At 44.2% G+C, this 20,929-nt stretch overlaps 1 protein-coding gene across 7 annotated transcripts in view; it reads right to left on the reverse strand.

Moving 5' to 3' along the window:
* agrn (agrin) overlaps positions 1–20,499 on the reverse strand; it is a 248,571-nt gene extending 228,072 nt beyond the window's left edge. For 3 of the 7 annotated variants that reach the window (XM_056384775.1, XM_056384776.1, XM_056384773.1), the window contains exons 1-2: positions 19,936–20,499; positions 18,087–18,348 (exon numbers count right to left, since the gene is read on the reverse strand). In XM_056384775.1, the coding sequence (XP_056240750.1) occupies positions 18,087–18,348; positions 19,936–20,136 (463 nt within the window). In that variant the 5' untranslated portion in view covers positions 20,137–20,499. The remainder of the gene's footprint in view (positions 1–18,086; positions 18,349–19,935) is intronic. The other 4 variants (XM_056384780.1, XM_056384778.1, XM_056384774.1 and 1 more) reach the window with 3 other exon arrangements.
* Positions 20,500–20,929: the final 430 nt, after the last annotated feature.

The following is a 20,929-nucleotide window of genomic DNA, read 5'->3' on the forward strand; positions in this document are numbered from 1 at the left end:
CCCAGGTCAAAGAAGGACTCCAAATGCTGGAAGCCTGGCTCTTCCCCGCAAACACTCATCGTCCCCTGAGCCCCCCCCCCCTTACGCTTCAGTCCTCTTATGAGCGACAGAGCAGAACGGGGCGCTCCCAAGTTGGAAAGGCATGAAGCAAGTGGATGAATCTGGAATGGAAAAAATGAACTAGGATGTTTGTGTTTGGCCGCTGTTCAGCTAAAGTAATCTGAATGAATGAACGTGTGTTGAAACTGATAATAGTCCTGCACAAACATCCTCCACTGCTTTGCTGGAAGAGGCTGACAGTCATCGCATCGAGTATGTTAACAATGTTTGCAGATGACTTGGAGGCCAGGAGGCGACCTGGAGGACAACTGAGGGAGAGGAAGAGGAGGAGGAGGGTTTGAAAAGAGAGGAGCAGGGGCTGAGTTTGTGTGCACTTCCCGGTGACATGCTGTACATGCAAAAAGAGCCCTGCGTATATATACACACACACACACACACACACACACACACACACACACACACACATGCAGTCTCGTCTCAGTTGACTTGTCTTCAAATGTTCAATAAACTTGCGGCCCAGACATCAAAGTGGCAATGGTGTTTGTGCATGCAGGCATTTACAGCACTGCCGAGTGACCACACAAGTGCTCCCAACACACTCGCAGGCCCACAGCAAAGGCAGACAGCCAGGTCTGGAAGAAGCAAATACCCGAGAGCTACGCAACAGCAGCACGCAATCCCTTCCTCTGAGGACTCGGGGAAGAATGTGGGAAGTGAGTGCTAAGACGTGCTAACTGGGAAATGTCAAACCTCTTGGTTTCCGTTTTCCAAGTTTAGACAAACACCAGTTGGCCACGTGCCTTTGTTCTACCTCATCCTTAAAACAAACTAATACAAGATGGTGAATTTCAGGCATTGATTTTTATTTTTTTTTATTATTACTTCATTTTGTAAAAGAGAGAAATATGCTGATTACAGCTTCACAGAGCCAAACTGGAAACCGCAAAAGAAAAGCAGCAAACCCTCACATTTGAAAAGCAGGAGCCCGTACATGTGTGTGCACTTTTGCTTGAGAACTGGCAGATGTCAGTCAACGGTCAACTCATCAGCTAATTGCCTCTTATTTTAACGCAAAAACAACAGAACTCATGGACAGAAAGTTAAGTACAAGGATATTTCTCATTGTTCATTAATATGCAAGCTCCATGTGAGAACAGAACAGGAAAGACAAAGACAAAGTAGAAGAGCAACAGGAAGAGCATATACCAAATCCCTGACAGCACTTGGCCATTGCAAAAGTTGTTTGAAACCCAAAAAGTCACTGCTAAAAATGGCTTTTTTCTTTGAGTTGAGCGCCTGTCACATCCGGGGTCAGGTTACCCTGCCACGCCGGCCAACAAAGGGAAGCAGAACAAAAAAGAAGCAGCTCGAGCCCTGGCAGTGACTCCTGAAAGACTTGGTTCACTGAGAGCAATAATTTCACCTCATTTAGAACGAAATCCCCGTGAATAATCTCCCGACATGAGAACCAGTCTCGCTAACCCGGAATGGGCAGGATGAAGTGTGCTCGGGTGAGTGCACGCGTGCGTGTATGTGTGTATGTGTGTATGTGTGTGTGTGTGTGTGTGTGTGTGTGTGTGGGTCTGTCTGAATCCAGACCTACTGGGACTGAGTGGTTTTTTAGGATCTGGGTGGTTCCGACAGCACAACCACAAAGGCTGAATAGATTAATACAATCTTAAAAATAAAATAAAAAACCTGTAAGTGCAAAGTTAAAACTTCAGCTAAAAACCAAAAGGTACAAAACAGTCCTCACCTCACTTGATTGACAAGTGATCTCAGGAAAGTGCATGAGAAATTCACTGCAGCAAAGCCCCTCCCCCTCCAACAGAAGATAGCAGTTTATTACCCCCAAGGTTATGATGTCAAGAAGGTTACAGTCATGATTTCTGAGTTACAGAATTAATTTAAGGCCCTCATAAATATCAAAATGTCTTCCAGCCTGTGTATGTGTGTGTGTGTGTGTGTGTGTGTGTGTGTGTGTGTGTGTGTGTGTGTGTGTGTGTGTGTGTGTGTGTGTGTTCGTTCCTGCAGATATAAAGACAAAACAGAAAGAGACGGGGGAAAGGAGGTATGGCATCTCTGAGTTCAGGGCAACAAAACATTTTATCTCAAACGTGAAGATTGTGTGTGTGTGTATATATACGTGTGTGTGTGTGTGTGTGTGTGTGTGTGTGTGTGTGATAGAGACAGAGGACAGCAGTGTACCTCCATAACATCCCCCTTCCCCTTTTCAGAACTCTCTTTATGCTTTGATGAACAGGCCGCAACAATACCCCGAGTCTTTAGAGACGCCATGGTCCCTTCCCCTTAATCCTTTCTCCTCCTGCCATGAACTTGAGATCGTGTATGACTTGGGGGGGGGGGGGGGGGGCACTCCTTTCAATAACACCTCCAACCAAAACATTTCTTGTTACCCCTCATCTCACAAGGAGAGAGAGGGGAGATCGTCAAAGTCTGAGGACAGGTTATTGCGCCCACTGAGCTCAACTTCAGAGCTTTGGTAATCGGCCATGATGGAAGACAGGTGGTTGGGAGGAGAGGGTTCAAAAAGACAAGAAGCCAACAACAAAGGCCACCCCCCACCCCCCCCACCCCCAGCCTTCCACACCCCACCAAAAGCCGGCCTCCAAGCCTTTGTCAACGCTGATCTAAAAAGGAGAAGCTGTGGCGGTGGCCTGAGGGTGATAATTTACAATCTTTTCCTAGGAGTGTGTATTCCACAGTCCTCACTCAACACTGCCCCAGCAGATACAATAATGAAGCCACCCCCCAACCCCCACCCCCCCCCGCCAAACTCCCCACCATAAACTCAATCTCCCTTCCAGTGCTTAATAAATGAGTGAGTCTGATAACAGTTTGGTCTCGAAGTTTGCCCGCTAATGAAAAAACTCTCTCTCTCTCTCTCTCTCTTCTCGGCACATTTCAATTCCTGTTAATTCAGCCAACCAGCGGCAGAGAGGAGCGAAATTAAAAAGTCGTCTGCTTTGCTCTCAGGAGGTTTCACACTCTGCCCCATTGCTCCCCTCCTTCATTCATATGTATACGCAAATACACACCACAATACAACGGTGCACACAATATACTGAAACACACCAGACACATGAGCAGATTTCAGTGCCACCACACTCGTTTGCACATTTCCATTATTGAAGCTAAAATGGAAAAAAGGGCACTCTTGGGAAAAGGGGGCTTTTTTTTTTTAATAAACTTCAGACTCTATCGGTTATCCAGTGAGGGGAGGTGATGAAGCGTCACCCTTTATCAGGACTGTCAGTGCTTCATCTCAAACCAACCGAGTGATTTGCATGGTGGATCTCATTTCAGCTTCTTCAAAGTAGTAATGGCCGGGCTAAAGCGAGCGAATACAAAACACAATGGCCGTGACTGACTGCAGGCAATCCACCGACTGTAAACCTTCGGGGGGCCGAGTGCCTCTCGGGCCTCCGTTGACTCGATGTCCGCCCTTTCCTTTTTCCTCTCATTTTCATTTGAGGGATAACAATGCGTCAGGCGCGACTTGTCAAAGTGACTGGAGCCTTGAAGGATGTGATGAGGGCAGAGAGAATGCAAAACAGATCATTCCGTACATGAATTTGTCTCTAGCGCAGTTCCACTCTGTTCAATTATTTCTCATTCTCAAAACTCAATAAAGTAGAACAATCTCACTTCTTTGGTTGTTCTTCATTTGTTAAATTTAGGCCCAATCAGCGAGATCCCAACTCACCTGAAGCGAAACCCAGACCACAGTATGTGCAAGAATTGTTGATGGAGTTGTTGACGAATAAGAATGACAAAAAAAATAATAATAATAATTCCTTGAGCAGCTGTTGACATTTTTTCTGAAATTTAATAAATCACTCTCTGGGCCGCAGGCAGAACGTTTCAAACACGAAGGCAAAAAAGTCTCATTCTCAAGCCAAATAAAGCAAATAACAAACCAAATATGTTATTCTAGTGGTTTGAATGGTGATATACTGGTCTGTCCTTCACTGGACGTTTGTTTTGGACCTCAGGTCTAATTAGCTTCGTTACTCCTGAGCCTTGTATCAGCTACAACAGGCCACCATAAGCTCTGCTACAGACTTATAGATCTCCATAACACTCATTGTTATTATACCAATTCCTAATTTCTCAACAGTTGAAGTCATTTAATTTCTTTTCATTAAATAAAGGTCAGCAACTGATACTGTGGTTTAACAAGCAGTCAGCCAACAGTTTGGAGGTATCAACAGCTAGTTTAGCACTCCAGCAGAAGTCCGGTCCACAGTGAAGTCGCTTACTGACAGTAGGCTAGCTAGCCAGTTCAAAAAGCTTGAGACAACTTTGGAGTTGGCGGGGGTCTGATAATCTTATATCCTGCATGATACCAGCTCTCCACCTGAGCAGTCCATCTGTGGGAATGCCGAAGCAGGACGAGCCGGGGCAGCAACCTAACTTTCTAACTGAAGTACTTACATATAGCAGCTCATAAATAAATAACAATGCTGTCCCAACGAATACTCCATATGAATCAAACAAACAGTGTGATTGGTTGTGACACAAATTGTAAACAGAAAAGACAAGAATAACAGCTGGTAGGCAAAGATCTGAAAGAAGCCTCAAAGCAGCGGAAAGATACGAATCATAACTTCCGGTCAGGACTTTCACAATAAACAGGATGCAGATTGTAGATTGAGATTCTACCCAAAGAGATTGTCATATGATCTTTTGCCCAGATCCCTATTTAGAGTTACCAGAGGTTTTATTCCTCCTCTTTTAGCAGCAGCTAGCCATCCCTCCTCCAGCTATTATAGAGGTAAACTAAGACATCCAGTCTCTTCCTTGAATGCACAAAGACAAAAGTGATATACATATTCACATGATATTTTCAGACTAACCTAAACTGACATGTAAAACAGCTGGGTTTTTTTTTTTCTTTTTTCAGTATAAGTACACCCTGACAGGTCTCTCCATCTAGCTGTCAACTTACATACAATTAGTCTAAACAGCAATTATTATGCCAAGTTGGTTTTAGTTTGCGGCACTTAGTCAAATCTGAGATGCTTTATGCTGGTGCACAGAGCAGCCTGTTATTTGTGAGGGTGTATTCTGTCAAAGAGGATCAGTGTTTGAATAGCAATGTCTGAATATGACACCAGCATTGATGCCAAATGAAGCCTATGCTAATTGACAGTACTGCGTGGTGTCGTGTCATATATGCACAACGCCATTAAGAAATTACGGACAGACGGCGCGACAGAAGGCTTGCTGTGGCGTCAAAAGAGTGTGCATGTCTGTGTGTGTGTGTGTGTGTGTGTGTGTGTGCGTGCACTGACAAGTGTGTGGAGTTCATTATCACGAGGGCTGTGTCCTCATGAGCACAGATGAAGTCCAGAAGCATTTAGTTTAGTCTACTGTCGAGGAGGCTCCCTCTCTATCCTTTATTCCTCATCTCTCAAGACACCCATCTTCCAAAAAACACAATAAAAGAGGAGGGGTGGGGGCTGTTGGCAAAGACACAGAAGCAGAGGGAAGGACAAAAAGTAGGAATAAGAGGTTCAAGGAGGGGAAAAGAGAGGAAAAAGAGGAGAGAAATCGCCTTTCAATTCCTGCCATTGTCTCAATGTAAATTGGAGCTGATCAAGATTCCGCTAGCATCGTAACCAGCAAGTTCAATCTGCACAGCCTGAACAGAGACAGAGAGAGCCATACTGAGAGACATAGAGCGAGACATAGATGGAGAACAACAGTGTGTTTAAGACTCACACACACACATACACACACACAAAAAAGACACACACCGGGACAAAGAGAGAGATCTGGCGTGAGTGGGAGCAACAAACGCACCACTTTAGAACCAATACAGCAATGAAAAGAAGAGGAAGGGGGTGGATGTCCTTTGGAGGAAGAGCACACACACACATATATACACACACACCACACACACACACACACACACACACACACACACACACACACACACATATCCTAATTTCAATACAGCAGACTTGTTGAGCTCAGATAGTCAAGGGCTCGCCACAAAATCTGCTTTCGTTTCAATTTAGGAGAGTTTCAAATGCGAACAAACATAAAAGTCAGCAAGTTTGTTTGATGCTTAACACCGTTACAACCCAGTGCTTAATAAATAAATGGATGAAATTTCATCATGACTCTGTGAAGTTGTTACTTAGTAGGAAAAGAATGTGGATGTCTGCCTGATCCTCACTCTGGGAATGTGTCATGGGTTCCTGTGGGTGGTGGGAACATGTCTGACCCCGATTCCACCCCTCAACCCCTAACCCATTCACACTCCCTTTGGCCTCAGGTAAAGGCTAACTGGAGGCTGAGCTGTTGCCTTTCACTCTTCCCATGTCTGACTAAAATGGGATGCCTGCAGGCTGGATAGTCCTGCACCAGCCTGAACCCTGCCTGGACCAGAATGAGGCCCTGGAAGTCAACAGGTGAAAAAAGACCCGGGGGAATTCCAGTTGGAGTTTTGTAACCAAGGCCTGATCAAGATCAACTGTGAGTGTGGATGAGGGAAAAGAATATCAGTGTTATCTGTGCTGGCGGAGTTCCCTAAACCTGCACATTTCTCAAAGATATAAAACTGCTGCTACTCAACACAACAAAAATTAAATTAAATGCAGAGGATTTACTGTACCTCCAGAGAAACGCGATTCAAATCCTCTACACCAGAAATATATCAAATCCATAATCAATAAAAGTCATAACCAACCACAAAGATAGATTCGCTCGACCTTTGGAGCACCTTTACGCATTCACTCCATTTATCTGCGATAAATATTTGCAGGCAGCCAATAGGAGACGTGACATTTCATTTTTTTCTCATTTACTGAATACTTTGAGCTTGCATGCTGAAACACGGCCTGTGCTCGATGAGTTACGCTGCACTGATGACCTCGAGGTAGTCAGAGTCATAAATAACAACTCATATTTTGTGTGGTGGCTTAAAATCTGCTCCATTAATAAATCCTATTTTCTTTCTATTATCCATTTACACTTGTAATTTTACGTTGTCTTTTTACATTGCCTTGTGTCTCTTTTATGAAATATGTGAAGCACTTCGAACTGCCTTGTTGAAAGGTGCTATGAAAATAAACTTGCCCGGCCTTGCCCACTGGAGGTATTCCTAAAGTTCATGCCGTCTTTAAAGGAGCTATTTGCACGTTTTGCAATTGCTACATAGCATAACATTAGCATTAACAGCTGCTATTTCTGTCACTTCTTTTCTTCTACTGAAGTTAGCATGCTAACCAACTAGCTCTGGTCTGGTCGAACCCGTCTCGTCACTTTTTCCGATACCGAGTCACTGTAGCGTCCAGTCCGCCCTGAAGGAGTAGTGCAGCACAGAGGACATATCATAACCTCTTGTATTGTAAATGCAATGACAACCAGAGCTCTTAGTGAGACTGGTAAGTAAACAGCTGGTAATGCTAGGCTAACTTTAGCTGTGTAGCAATAGCAAAAGTTACACACTCAGGAAGTTCTATGCCAGTAAAATAATAAACCAGCAGCCAATAGTCAGAAGTTTGAAGAAAATCTCATCAAATCCATTGACTTTTTCAGTATTCAATCAAAACCACCACGTTTACATAACTTTAACCAAAGTGTTCTAGTAGCCTAAAACTAGCAACGCATGAACCCCAGTCTCCAGTATCAAAGTCTTGCGTCATACACCTTAAACTCATTCTTTTGTGATATAAAACTGCTGAAATAGTGGTTTGAAAAAAGAAAAAAAACTTTACCTACCATACAAACATAATCCAGAAAGCTATTTCCTCCTTCCTTCTTGGCAAATTATTAGTATATAGATTTACTGCATTGTGTCAACTAGCTTTTGTGCTTGACTTTCAGCCGAACTCTTTCAGCTTGACAAAGCTAATATATCTGTCATTTGCAAAGAAACACTGCAGTGAACTTGCAAACAGAAAGAGGTTTGCCCCAGAATGAAAAAGGAAAAGCCGGATTTATCTACAATGCTCTTTTTGTGACAACCCGTCCAAACAGGCCACATAGCCTGCTGAAAAACCAAGACAGTCATCGCCTCCATCCATCTCAATGCTCATATATTTCACTAATAGCCCCCTGAAACATGTCTGCTTCAAGTGCTCTTCCAGGACTTGCCTCTGCCCACTCACACTCACATTTCTGAGAGTTGGATAGAAACTTTTTTTTTTTTTTTTTTTTGAAGTTGTTGCTGTTGCTCTAATAGTCACAGAGGATTTGGGGGCACTTCAAAATGGCTGACAGTGCGGTACGGTATTAAGGCCACAGTGCCTGGTTAATAGTGTACAAGGTGCTTCAGAGTGACAATAAGGTGGATCTGGGAGAGGCTGATCTGGGCATACCTCTGGCAACAGCTCACAGTCTGTGATAGAACTTGTTCCCTGAGGCCAAGCCTCTCTGAGGCGCCACGCTTCTGCTGGAAAATGCTGAAAGCTGCCTCATGGCACTCTCTACATGTCTGCTCCCTTTTTTGTGGGGGGTAGGAGCTCTGTGTAACAGGGAAGCACAAGCCAGATAATACTGATAATACAGGCATTTCTAATGATTTTCTGGAGGTTGAGATGTCATGTAGCAGCTAATGTGATTAAAAACGACAGGGTGCGTTCAGCCAAATTACAGGTAAACATTGGTGTATGTTCAGTTTTGTGTGCTCTCACCTCATTCTCACATTTTCATCTTTCTATTTCCTGTCATTTCACTGGCTCATACCTTTCTTTTTTGCTTTCCTGTCACTCTATATACTCTTTTTTATCCTTTTCCTTCTCCTCCCCGCTTCTCCAGTCTGCCCTTTCTCTGTCTGTCTCCAACTCTCTCCATCACTCATACTCTTTAATCATGGACTTCACCTTTCTTTCCTTTCTCCCCGCTTTATAACCTGTCACACTTTCTCTGTTGCAGAGCTATTTTTCCTCCTCACAGTTGCACTCAATTCCTCAAATAGTGAACAAAATGGGCTCTACAGAATACAGAGTACCAAAAAACCAAATGCACAGAGGACCCTTTAAATGCTACATATCTGCATTTAAAGACTGCGGTAGCTTCTGAATTTAAGCATGAGCGCTTAAGCATTCATCTCATTGTGTTCCACGTGTCTCACAGCCTTACAGCACCTTGAATTTCCATTTTTGTGCAGGCCCACAACTTACTGCACACCGAGGCCATTTTCCCCTGCAATTATGTTTCACATTTCTCATTTGCTTCTGAGCATCTCGACTAACTAGCTGAAGATTCGTCTTCAGGTTTCTTCTGCTACTGATAAGGTCAATCACATCATTTTAGATTATTAGACTCACAGATTTTGGCCGCTGATTGCAATGAGCTCATATGGTATTCACATCATATCATATTAGTTTTACAACGAGCTGCTGGTTGGAAAAGAAATGTCATCAGTGCGTTGTTAGATGGAACCGGAAAAAAAACATGCTAAAACAATTCTATTAACGCAGGCAGCATGTTTCTTAGCTTAAGTCACATTGCTCTTGCTCCCTCCACTTAATGCAGCTGGCTTTAGCTAATTCCAAGTGGTTCATGTGGTAACGCAGAACTACTACCACAACCCCAAAACAACTCCTCTGTGTGCACCGCTCACTACAAGTGAAGAAGGGATTTCAGTGATGCATTACTGTGTGGAGTCTGTTCATTGTTGAAAGCAATAACAAAGCAATGGCTGGGTCAGAACAGGCCGCATTGTGTTTATGTGTCAACCCTGATGGAGAGCAGTAACGTCTGTGTGTCTGCGTCCGTGTGCGAGTATGTATGTGCCTGTGTGTGTGTGTGTGTGTGTGTGTGTGTGTGTGTGTGTGTGTGTGTCAGGCTGGTGAGACATCCTCAGCCAGATATCTGTGTTTGTCTCTGAAAGCCATCACGTCCTTGCCATTGTTGGCTAAAACAACAGGGGCAGTGCCGAGTGCCTCCCTCCAGCCAGAGAAATCTGTCAGCCTGGAGGGCAGGCAGAGAGAGCGAGAGAGAGAGAGAGAGAGGGGAAAATTCCTGTGAGGTTTCATCTGTCAAGAAAGTTGTCATCTTAAGGGGTTTGTCAGAAGATACATTCAGTATATCCCACATTTCAAAACTCAGTAAAACAAAGGAAACTCTTACATTTTAGATGGCGTTAAAGCACTAATCTCTCCTCTGGATTTAATCCCCGTAGCAGCTCAATATCCTTCATCAATACACGTATCTGTTTCATTCATTAGTAAGATTAGCTAAGTGCATCTTCTGAACATCTTGGGGGAAAATTCAGATTTATTACAACTTGGATTTTATTTAAAAAAAGAGCAGTCAAGCGATTTATCAAGTTCTAATAAACCACCATTCTCCTTTAACTGACTTTAAATAATTCACTCCTGTTGGTTCTTGAGTGATGTGAAGCGAGAGATAGATAGATAGAGAGAGAGAGAGAGAGAGAGAGAGAGAGAGAGAGAGAGAGAGAGGCATATGGAATTAGGTCAGAGGCTGGTGACAGGTCTGCACCAACTGCACCTGGTTGTTAATACTATGACAGCTTTACAGGACATGGGATTCCAGTCTAATTACAGGTGGAACTGCCGTGAGATGGGAACACTGGGAGGAGGAAAATGACGACTGTGAGAATATAGAAGACGGAGGCCGGGAGCAGGGGGGGGGGGGAACAGGTGGAGGCAACAAAAGACTCAGGGAGAAATAAATCCATGGCAAAGGTAAGAGTGGAGATATGAAGTGGGATGGGTCACACATCCACACACACGTGATGACGGACAGACACATGTGCAGGTCATCATCAGAATGTGAGAGCGTGATTGAAGATGACAACTTAAAGCAGGAAGAAAAATAAACACATAATGGTGAACACAGATGGAAACCGTGGAGGACAAGTCACAAGGGAGAGAGAGAGAGAGAGAGAGAGAGAGAGAGAGAGGTGCTCATCCGGGGTTCGCCGTGACAACCCATCGACAGAGAGACGGATGAGGAGGAGGAGGAGGAGAGGAAGTAACGGAGACTGGGTTTTTGTCCAAGAGGTAAAATAGCACAGGAAAAAGTCATGAACATCCCATGATATGTTTGTGAACATGAAACCACCGGCTGTGAAGTCTCCCCCGCTTCCTGTATGCGCTGCATTGTGATGTAAACTCAGACACACACAGGATCAGATTCAACGTAGGGCAGGGTAGTTCATGTATGTGATTTGTTACGACTAAATGTTCTATTGTTGCAACAGTTAAACACCGTCAAACCCGACTCCTTACCCTGCACAGAAGCCCTGATCTCAGGCCTGTTGACCTTTGGGATGAACTAAATCACTGACTGTGAGCCAGGCCTTATCGTTCAACATCGGGGCTCCATCTCTACCACGAGACAACAGGGAACACGGTCCAATTTACCAGCATTGGGTCAGTGAACTTTGAGCCCACATCCAGAAGGTGACAGTAAGTAATTAACCCCTGCACCACATTCTTCCTGTTTTTATCCAGCCATGACGTAGAGTTACAGTGTGTTTCCAGAGGAACGGTTTATCAATGAAATCTTTAATGTTTCTACAACTACAAAGAAAAGAATTTACAGGGCAAAAAAAAAGAAGACATTTTTCATTTTCTTGCCTTGTTTTCTTATTGATCTGAGCCGCTCTGGAGTGAGTAGAGCAGAGCTGACCTAAATACAAATCACATTAGGGCTTCTGCTGACTCCCTTGGTGTCCCACCAAAACCCTTTTCTCTAAACCTGATGTTTTTGGCGTATTGACAATAAGTAGCTGCACTTGCCACAGCAGCTGCCCTGCTTCAGAAATGCAGGCTTGGAGCAGGAATTTTGTCACTGATCCAGTTCCCCGGAGGGAGCCCAGATCTCACGCAGGCTGCTGCTCTGAGCTCTTTATGTCTGGGAGAGAAGAGGGAGGTTTCCGGGTCACTGTACATCCATGTCTCTGCCCGGAGCCTCCCAGGTCGGTTCCACTTTCCTGTTCCAAAACTAAAGAAAAGCTTAACCGGGACTTTGACACCAGCTAACTTTACATCTTCTATTCTAGTCAACACCATTTGACAAAGACTGCCAACTCTATTATCAAATTACTCACTAAATGAATCGATCATGCAGCATTTCACCAATGAAAACCGAGAGCTGCAATGTCAGAGACCCTGTGCAAGAAAGTTTAAGACATGCTTCTGCCCATGGCTATGCTCTGCATGAACATTCAAATAAGAAGCATCAAGAGCTTCTGAATGTCTTTTGGCCTTAGGGCAGGAAGCTGAGAAGAACAGAAGTGTTGAGCGCTTTGCAAGAGACATTATACAGTTATTTTACAAATTAAAGGAATAAATAAAATCATCTCTTGGTGCATTGCAGGTACAAAAACTAATAAATCACAAAAATAAATTTATAGTTGTACAGTATATTTGGACAGGTTTGATGTTACAAAGTATGTCTGTGTGTACACTGTCGGGATGTTAACATCTGATTGAAGTGACAGGCATGTCACTACATGCAAGTGCCTTGTCGTATTATCAATACCATCTATGATTCCTATCAGCATGAGAGTGATACACTCCTGGTTCAGGCTGGGATACAAGTCAAGGTAAACAGAATGTGGTTAAGTTGTCTGTTCCTCCTTTGCTCTCCTCCATCTTTCATGGCTTTTTCATTTCAGACTCCTTTATTGCTATGCCAAGCAGGTTCTCCACTCCCGCATTTTTAATTAAAATCTAAAATGTGCAATAACTCTGGAGACTCTGGGCTAGCTGGCAAACAGGTCCATTGGTCTTGTTTCTCCCTTCAAGCCTTTGTTGCCTATTTCATCAAAGCCTTCCAACAGGCCTTTCTGTTTGTCTAATTCTGTTCACTCCGCTCCATAAACGCTTTGACATAAGCCACACAGGGTACACAGATTTAGCAAGGGTGCACCTTTGTAGAAAAGCTCTACGCCGAGCAAATGAACTCTCACTCTTAGATTATATCCTAATCCATTCAAGGACCCTGAGAAAAAATCCAATTCTCAAAGTCAGTCTTCTTGACTTCCCATGACTCCCTGAAGACAAAAGGCTGCTTGTGCAGACACAGACTGGATAAAGACCCCGGTGCTTTAGTTCAGTCACCTGGGTGCGGCTTCGTAGTGTTCTCACACACTTTCCACAGCCACAGTGAAATAACCTCCATCTCTCGTTTGGAATTACCCACAAACTTTTTATACGAGGGAAAGTCAAATATATAGTAGGGTGTCATGCTTCAGTGTTCTGCAGTGGTGTTTCTAATCCGTCTCTTGGAGAGATTAAAACATGAGCTGGTGGTAGTAAAGCCTGATATCTAAATTATAAGGCAGCACATTTAGGCTGCAGGAAATTCCAGAGTGTTTTACAGCAGAGGTGGACCGCCACACCTGATATTAACACTGCCTCACCTGAACTAAGAGGAAATTATTAGACTTGTATGAAATAAAATGAACCTTCAGAGAAAAACAAACCAGCCATATTAAGCCACATATTTAATGAGAGAGGTTTCTGTTTAGACCATCTTCTAGCAAAACTTATCATAAGGATCTCAGCTCAGCTCAGTGGCCAAAAACCAATCCTAGTCTGGCGTATCGACATACTCTCAACATCACGAGTGTCTTCCAGGGCACCGAGTCACTGATTAACTATAGTTGTGAAGTGATCCCTATATTTTTTTTTTTTTTTTTGCAGGAAACTTTTAATTGTTTTTGAAATAAATGGAGTCAGCTGCTCCGTGTGTGATTGGCATGTGTGTTATGAAAATATTGCGAGAAGATACCATGGATACAAAAACCAAAAGTGTTCACTCCTCTCCATTTTTGCCCTTATCATTCTATCATTATCTCCTCACATATCAGGAAGGTTGAGGAGAGAGGGAGGAGGCAGCCAGGTAGGAGCTTGTACAGGTTAGGAATTCCAGGCGATGATGGGCCTCCTCCTTGCACAAACAGTGGGAAAAAAGTTTTCCATGAGGCCAAGGCTCATTCACTGAAGGAGCAGTAGAGGAGAAAAGAGGGCGGTGTGGGGGGGCCTCAAACAGTCATCCCACATCCCACCCACCCCGAGGAGCATTCCACAGGACTGTCTGCTCGCCCATCATTAAGCAAGACCACCTGCTGGCGAATCAGGACCCCCATCATGTTCTCAGCAGGCCTGGCTAACCCCATTACCAGCGAGCCTCTGGACTGCTGTACGCACAGATCATAAAGAGTCAGTGGTATGTAGAGCAGTAAAATGCTACTCATTAACATCCCACAAGGACTTTTGATTGTCCAACCACTGGCTGCACTCAGCATTGCATATTTAAATAGATGCAGCATGAAGGGACAAAGAAATGATCTTTGATGCAGCTGGTGCATGACTATGCACTGACTTCTGACTGGCTGATCTCTGCTTCTCTAAAAAGAGACAGATTTAAAAAAAAAAAAAAAAAAAAAAAAAGGAGGGGGGGATCAAGACAGAAGGAAGAAACAGCCCTTTGTTGCTGCTCTTCGTCAGGGCCTTGAGGGAAAGACTTTGGCATCAAGTCATCAAGAGCTGAAACAAAAGCAGCTGATAAACAGAGCAAGACAGATAAGATCTCCCTGTATGCTCAACACTTCTCCATCAAGAGGGCTTCCTCTCTTCCAAACCCCCAACACCTCCTCCTTCTGTCTTTGTTGTCATTAACACAGAAAAAAATGAAACTGACAATAAACACTGCACATACTTTTTTTATTTTTTATCTTCTTACCCTTTTGCAAAAATCTAGAGGACAAGGCGTTCCGTTGTGCCTTGAATTACCACTTTCATCTAATTTTACAAAACCAGAACTTCATTATTGTTTCCAAAGACACAGCAAAATGACTGTATTTCATTCCGTCTGACATATTATCTGTGAAGTCTCTGCACGGCACAACTGTAACACAACGGTAACATTTTACTGAGTGTGTGGCTGGAGGACCAAATAAAGAAAGACATCCGGTGCCAAAGGCCCTCTGCTTATCTGCCCTGGCAAGATGCACATTCAACAGTACACATTTAGAGTTTAAGAGTCACACTTTTTGCTATTTCAGTTTCTTATTTCAGCCACAGAAATGCCTTTGAGGGCGTCGGTAAGTAGAGATAAGGTGTAAGGAAACAGAGAGACAGCCCCTTCTTTTTCACAGTACATACGGCATACAGTATTTTAAGAGTCGGTCAGCACTGCAAGTGTTTACTGAGATCTTGTAAACACTCCTCTAGGGAGGGCCGCTCTGTGGCAGATGAAAGCCTGTAGCCAAGTGATCGCGTACATGGACTGAGTGGCCCTGAAGTGCCACCGCCCAGTCCGAAGAGCACAGGGGTAGAGAGAGTGTGAAACATAACGCCTGCAGGCATCTCTCTTCGCCCAGCCCTGAACCAAACTCTTACAAATACACCACAGCAAACACAACATCCCTCACAGTCCACGTCCTCACATGTACAAAAGAAATCCTATGTTTTTCCTTCATTCTACATCACTCATCTTATTTTCCTTCATGTCTGAGTCCTTCTCAAAACTCTCAGTGGCAAGGAGCTCACACAAAGCCTTTTTTCTTCCACCTTAGACAATGCACCTCCCCACCTAGCCCTCTGCCAGGCATTCCTGAGTCTATCCTAGCTATCGAAAATGTCAAGAATGAGGGGAAAGCAGAGGAGGGTACAATGAGCACTGCGGCAGGTAGAGTCTTGTCCTGCTGCACTGACATCCCACAGTCGCCGGGGGTAGCGGTTGCATAGAACGGATGGGATCTGACTTGACTCTCTTAATTAAAACTCTGCACTGGAACAAGCCTCAAAGCTCATTCTCCTCCGGATGAAGGCATGCCAGCTAATTATCGGAGCCAATTTCACTCCCCAAAAACCAAATACAGATTTCATGGTAGGATCTGCACCTGACAATTGTCCCTGGGTATTACTCTTTGGATGATTAGTGCATAAGAAGCTCCGCAGCCTTCCTAGGAAAAGGTTCAATCACTTCACACAGTCTTTAAACTAGCTTTCTGTCTAACTTTTGCCTGATGACTTCTTGAGGAATTTCCTTACGGCTATTCCTCCAACTGTAAGGCGATATGAGAAAATCAGGTTTTGTGAAGTAAACCCTCTTCAAACACAAAGCCCCGAAACAAAAAGGGCACATTCTAGACAGTCTGTCAGAGCCAAGAAACTCCCCTTTCCTCAACAGGAGTCCAGAAAGAAGAAAAGGGGGCTGAATGAAAAGGTTAGCAGTGCACTGTTTCGTGCCTGGACAGACAAACAGAAGAAGTTTTATGTGTGTGCCAAATGCAACTTAACACTGCAAACAAGCTCCATCCATTGGAACATCCTGCCACCCAGAACTGTTCAGAGGAAAGCATCCAGAGTATAGACCCTGCAACTCCGAAACAGTGATTTCCCCAGAAAGCCTTCAGCAAGGTGATTCGTGCTCTGACTCATTTCCCCCGGTGTACCCCGGCCAATCTAAGTGTTAGATTCAAACTCTGAACAGCTGCCAACATTGTCAAGCACCAGTAAAAGTTAAACAGCAGCAAGCTCGCTGCTCACTGGCATGGGGGCACAGGCTGCTACACTCTCACAGTCACGGTAGATGCTGAGATTTATTAGTCATGGCTGTATGGTCCGTCTCATAAGAGCCTGACAAATTACTTTTCAACCAAAAAAGGACTCTGAGGAATAAAATAAAGCAATAAGCCTCAATAGGCTGTGGTTTACAGTGATTTGAGAACAGCTAAGGGGCATTGTTAGGCACAACGTGGAGCTGCTGTAAAACACAGCTTTGTGTGGCTTATTGCTTTTAGGAAACAGTTACTACAAATACCTGCCAACGTTTCATAAAATAAACACACAGCAACAAGAAAATGCAATAATTTATTGATAGCAAATAATCAGTCTCCCGCCAAGCGACATTCAGCAGAATGGTTGCCAAGCAACTCAAAGACGCAGTGGACAGCATGCTTAAAGATTGGGGTGATTATTAACATTCATCTGTATATCGCCATTACTTGTGCAATTGTTGATGTAGTGTACAGTTACGTTAGTGCTGCTCTTTGCTGGTACAGGGGTGTTTGAGTCTGGACAGGTGCGTTTTAATTGTGCGGTGCCAGAAGCAGGATTAATGCTGCAGCGTCTTCTCCCGCAGTAGTTTGGGCAGCAGTAAGTCACATTTATGCCACGTCACTGACATGATTAATGATATGTCAAAATTCAACAATTAAAGCAGTGATACTGATAAGAGTGCGGCCAAAGGTGTGTGTTTATACAGTATCGTACCACAGCCTCGAACGCAACTCAGCCAATCATATAATCCAAGGACTGGAACTATCTGTGTTAGAAGTATTTAATTAAGTCTTTTCAGTTAAGTTCTGATATGCAAATCAAAGACAACGATGTCATCTCCACTTTTCCCTCCCAAAGACCCATTCATTTCCTGCTTTCTGTTCACTGTGTAGTTTAAGAATAAGTTAGTGTTTCTTCTACATTGAAGTTAAAATGGTGGGAATCGGCGAATCAGTTGTAAAACAGTATGGGAACCTGTGTAAAGCTTTTCATGTCATGTGTTACGTGAATGTAGGTGTTAAGCAGTTTCACCTCTGACTTAATAAAATGGCCAAGCCCAGCTACAGGGTGCAAAGGTCAGGAATCATCGCTTAAGCACTCAACCCCTATGCTCAAGGTGTTTACCAGCCACCTCAAGGGTTTCGCTGGGAAAGGCTGGAGCCTCACCATGGCAACAAAGCTCCTGAAATGACTCAGGTGTCCCTGTTTCATGCAGTTCTGGGAAACTTTGACGCTGTGAGCCTGAGGCTATGTAATTTCAGCAGCCGCCAGTTTATGAAATCCTTGCCTCTTTAAGTGATTTACAATTACTGTGTCTTCAAACCACAGCATGGATCCTAAGTCTCTCACACGTAACAAACTATATTGAAACATATGACAGCAAAATGACTTATGAAACACCAATGATAAGCTTCTCTACGTCTTTACCGTACTGAATATTCCCGCCCATAGAGAACAAACTGCAGGCCTTATTCCATTAACAAGAAACTGGCTGCTTACCTTCCACACAGTGCTCCACGTCCTCCAGGTTGCGCAGGGTAATCCTCATCAGACTTGAGTTGAGCATAAGTTCGTTCTTGTGTTCTGGTCCCATGGACTCCGGGGCGGGGTTGAGAAAGAATATGCGAGTGTCGCCTGTGGCTACCTGGTTGTCGCAGATACCGGGGTTGCCAAAGCCACCGATCATCAACTTGTTGCCGCCATCCAGGAGAATTTCACGGTTGACATTGGACTTCCCTTTCAAGTAGCGCCACACCCTCACCTTCAGTCAAACAAGAACAAAAAGACGGCACACTTTTTAGCATTTTGTCAGTAAAAGTAAAATCTTATTTTCATTTATAAGTGCCTACATGGCTGCTGTTAGAAAATGTCCAGATGTCCCTGTCTGGCTCTGGGAAATCTAAATCAGGATTTAACCTAGAATGTTACTGACACCTGTACAAGCAAAACATCCACTGACATTGTGGGTTATAACAGAGATTCTTATTCTACTTTAATAAATCTCATACAAAAGATTCAGGTACAGATTTTGTCCAGCCACTGGAAACCAAAGATGCTACATCACAGGAAATGCAGCAAAGGCTGCTTTCTGCACAGTCATGAGGAAGCTCGCCCCTTCCGCTCCATGTTAGCTGTCCTGTCTCATTTCAGCACTTGGTGGTGGTTTCTGTTTCCAGAATGAGAGCCATGTGCCTCTAATCTACTCCATTCATTCACTGGGAGACGGGAAGCCAGTGGGCACTGAGGAAAAGAGCAGCAAGGGAGCTGACCAAACACAACTTGTTTATTTTGACAGATTATGGAGAGGTCTCCCACAAGTCCATGATCAGGCAAAAGTTAGCTTCACAATGAATGGCCACAGAATGAGGACAGAGGAAGGCTGCTTCCTGAATGAAAATTTGCTTATTTGAGGAATGGTGGATGTTTTTTGTTTTTTTTCCACCATGTGCCATTATGTTGTCCGTCAACCGGAGACATAATTTCCTGTGATATAAACAGCATCTGAAAATGTAGAGTTTCAGGTCTATCATGCACAGTGACTAATGACAATGTACTGCATGATTACACATCTTTATTGCTTTGGGCACCTCTCAGCACGTATCAGTTTTGTCTCCTAAGAAAAAAAAAACTGTTTTATTGACTCTTATAATAATATAACAGTGACCTGCAAATAACTGTATTATTCTTTTGGTTGCTTAAAATATTTCTGTGGTGCTTTGCAGCGATGTTATTACATATTATGGACTTTTTTTCATCACTGTTATAGCCAAAAGTCATAAACCTCAAGTGTGGGATGCAAGTGGTGGCATTTGTCTGCACCACTACAGAGTAAATCAAGATTCAGAACAGCATTTTTGCAGCCACTGGCAAATGATAAGTTGCATGTTTTCACATTTCATGACTAGAAATCAAGTGAGAGCTACAGCCAGGGTCCACCGAGGGCCCGCTCTTCTGCTGCAACATGTTTGGGATGATTACATGGTCGGTCAGGCCTCCCTTGTAGCTATATAATTGGTAAGTGGAAATAAAAAAAACACACCATCTATCTATTTCTGAAGGCAAAGTGGATTCACTGTCAGCGTCCATGTAACCGCTGCCAAACGCTTCTGGATGAATGAGTTTGTAAAATGTTTTTCAGGCAAGCCTCTGATGCCGCTGAGAGAGTTGGAACAAACAAAACTCGGTGCTAATGGCTTCCATCAGCTACACGAGGGGAAATCTATTAAATGATAATGTGACTTCTTGTCGTGTTGCTGCCGCGCAGGAGGCAGGTGTTTTTTCCTTGAAGCAGTGCTCTCCCTTGGACACTTCACTTCACCGTTTCAGGAACCATATTAAAAACACTTACCTTGCAAGAATAGGTGTTGTGAACCGGGTCCATGTTAATTATTTCGTCCACGGTGCCGGTCAAAACTATGTTGGCCTCTTCTTCCCTGTCCTCCAAGTCTTTCTCTGGGCAACTTGCGGCGCAGCGCTGCCACAGAGCCACGAGCAGCCCCGCCAGGAGCAGCGCTGTCCGGCCGGCCCGGACTGTCCGATGGGAACCCATGAGCACCGCAACGGATGTAACCCGAAAAAAGTAAACTTTCCTACAATTAAATTTCACCTGACAACAAACTCGAAACTCTTTCGACTGCGTTTAAATGTTGCACCGAGCCTCCTTTCCACAACTTCCCTTACGGACTACCAGTGTCTCTTTCACTCTGCAGCCCTGTTCCCCGCATCTGCAGCCCGGGTTAAAAATCCCTCTCTGCCGCCGCCGGCTGGGAGACCAGGAGGGAAGAGTGGAAGGAGGAGGAAGGAGGAGGAAGGGGCAGGGAGCTCTCTCTCCAGGAATGTAACCGCACTTCTGTCTCCCCCTCTCTTTTCCCCTGTCTCTCTCTCTCTCTCTCTCTTACACACACACACATTCACACTCACAGTGACGCTCCTGGATTTGCATGCAATCTGAATTGCTGATCCCACAAGTGAGGGTGAGGTGGGTGGGTGGTGGTGGTGGTGGGGTGGGGCAGGAGGGCTGCGCGCTGTGATGCCTGTAGAAAGTGGCTGTCCAACGCCGCCCCCAGTCGGACATAAAGCGTCTCTACCTCTGGTCCTCATCAGTGACAACCCCCCCTCACCACCACCACCACCACACCCCGAGACCCTGCAGATGCACTTAGGAGCAGGCAGGGATCCCATGCACTCTGACAGTCTCTAATAAGGTTCACATGGTATATTAGACATTCATTAGATGGGTGGGATATGCAGCTCAACCTCTAGGTCTACAACTCTTTTTCTCATAGTTTATTTATTGACTATCATTTATCATATTGAACAGTAAAATAGCCTATTTGTAGTCA

Source organism: Seriola aureovittata, chromosome 9 (genome assembly GCF_021018895.1).
Source record: "Seriola aureovittata isolate HTS-2021-v1 ecotype China chromosome 9, ASM2101889v1, whole genome shotgun sequence".
NCBI lineage: Eukaryota > Metazoa > Chordata > Actinopteri > Carangiformes > Carangidae > Seriola > Seriola aureovittata.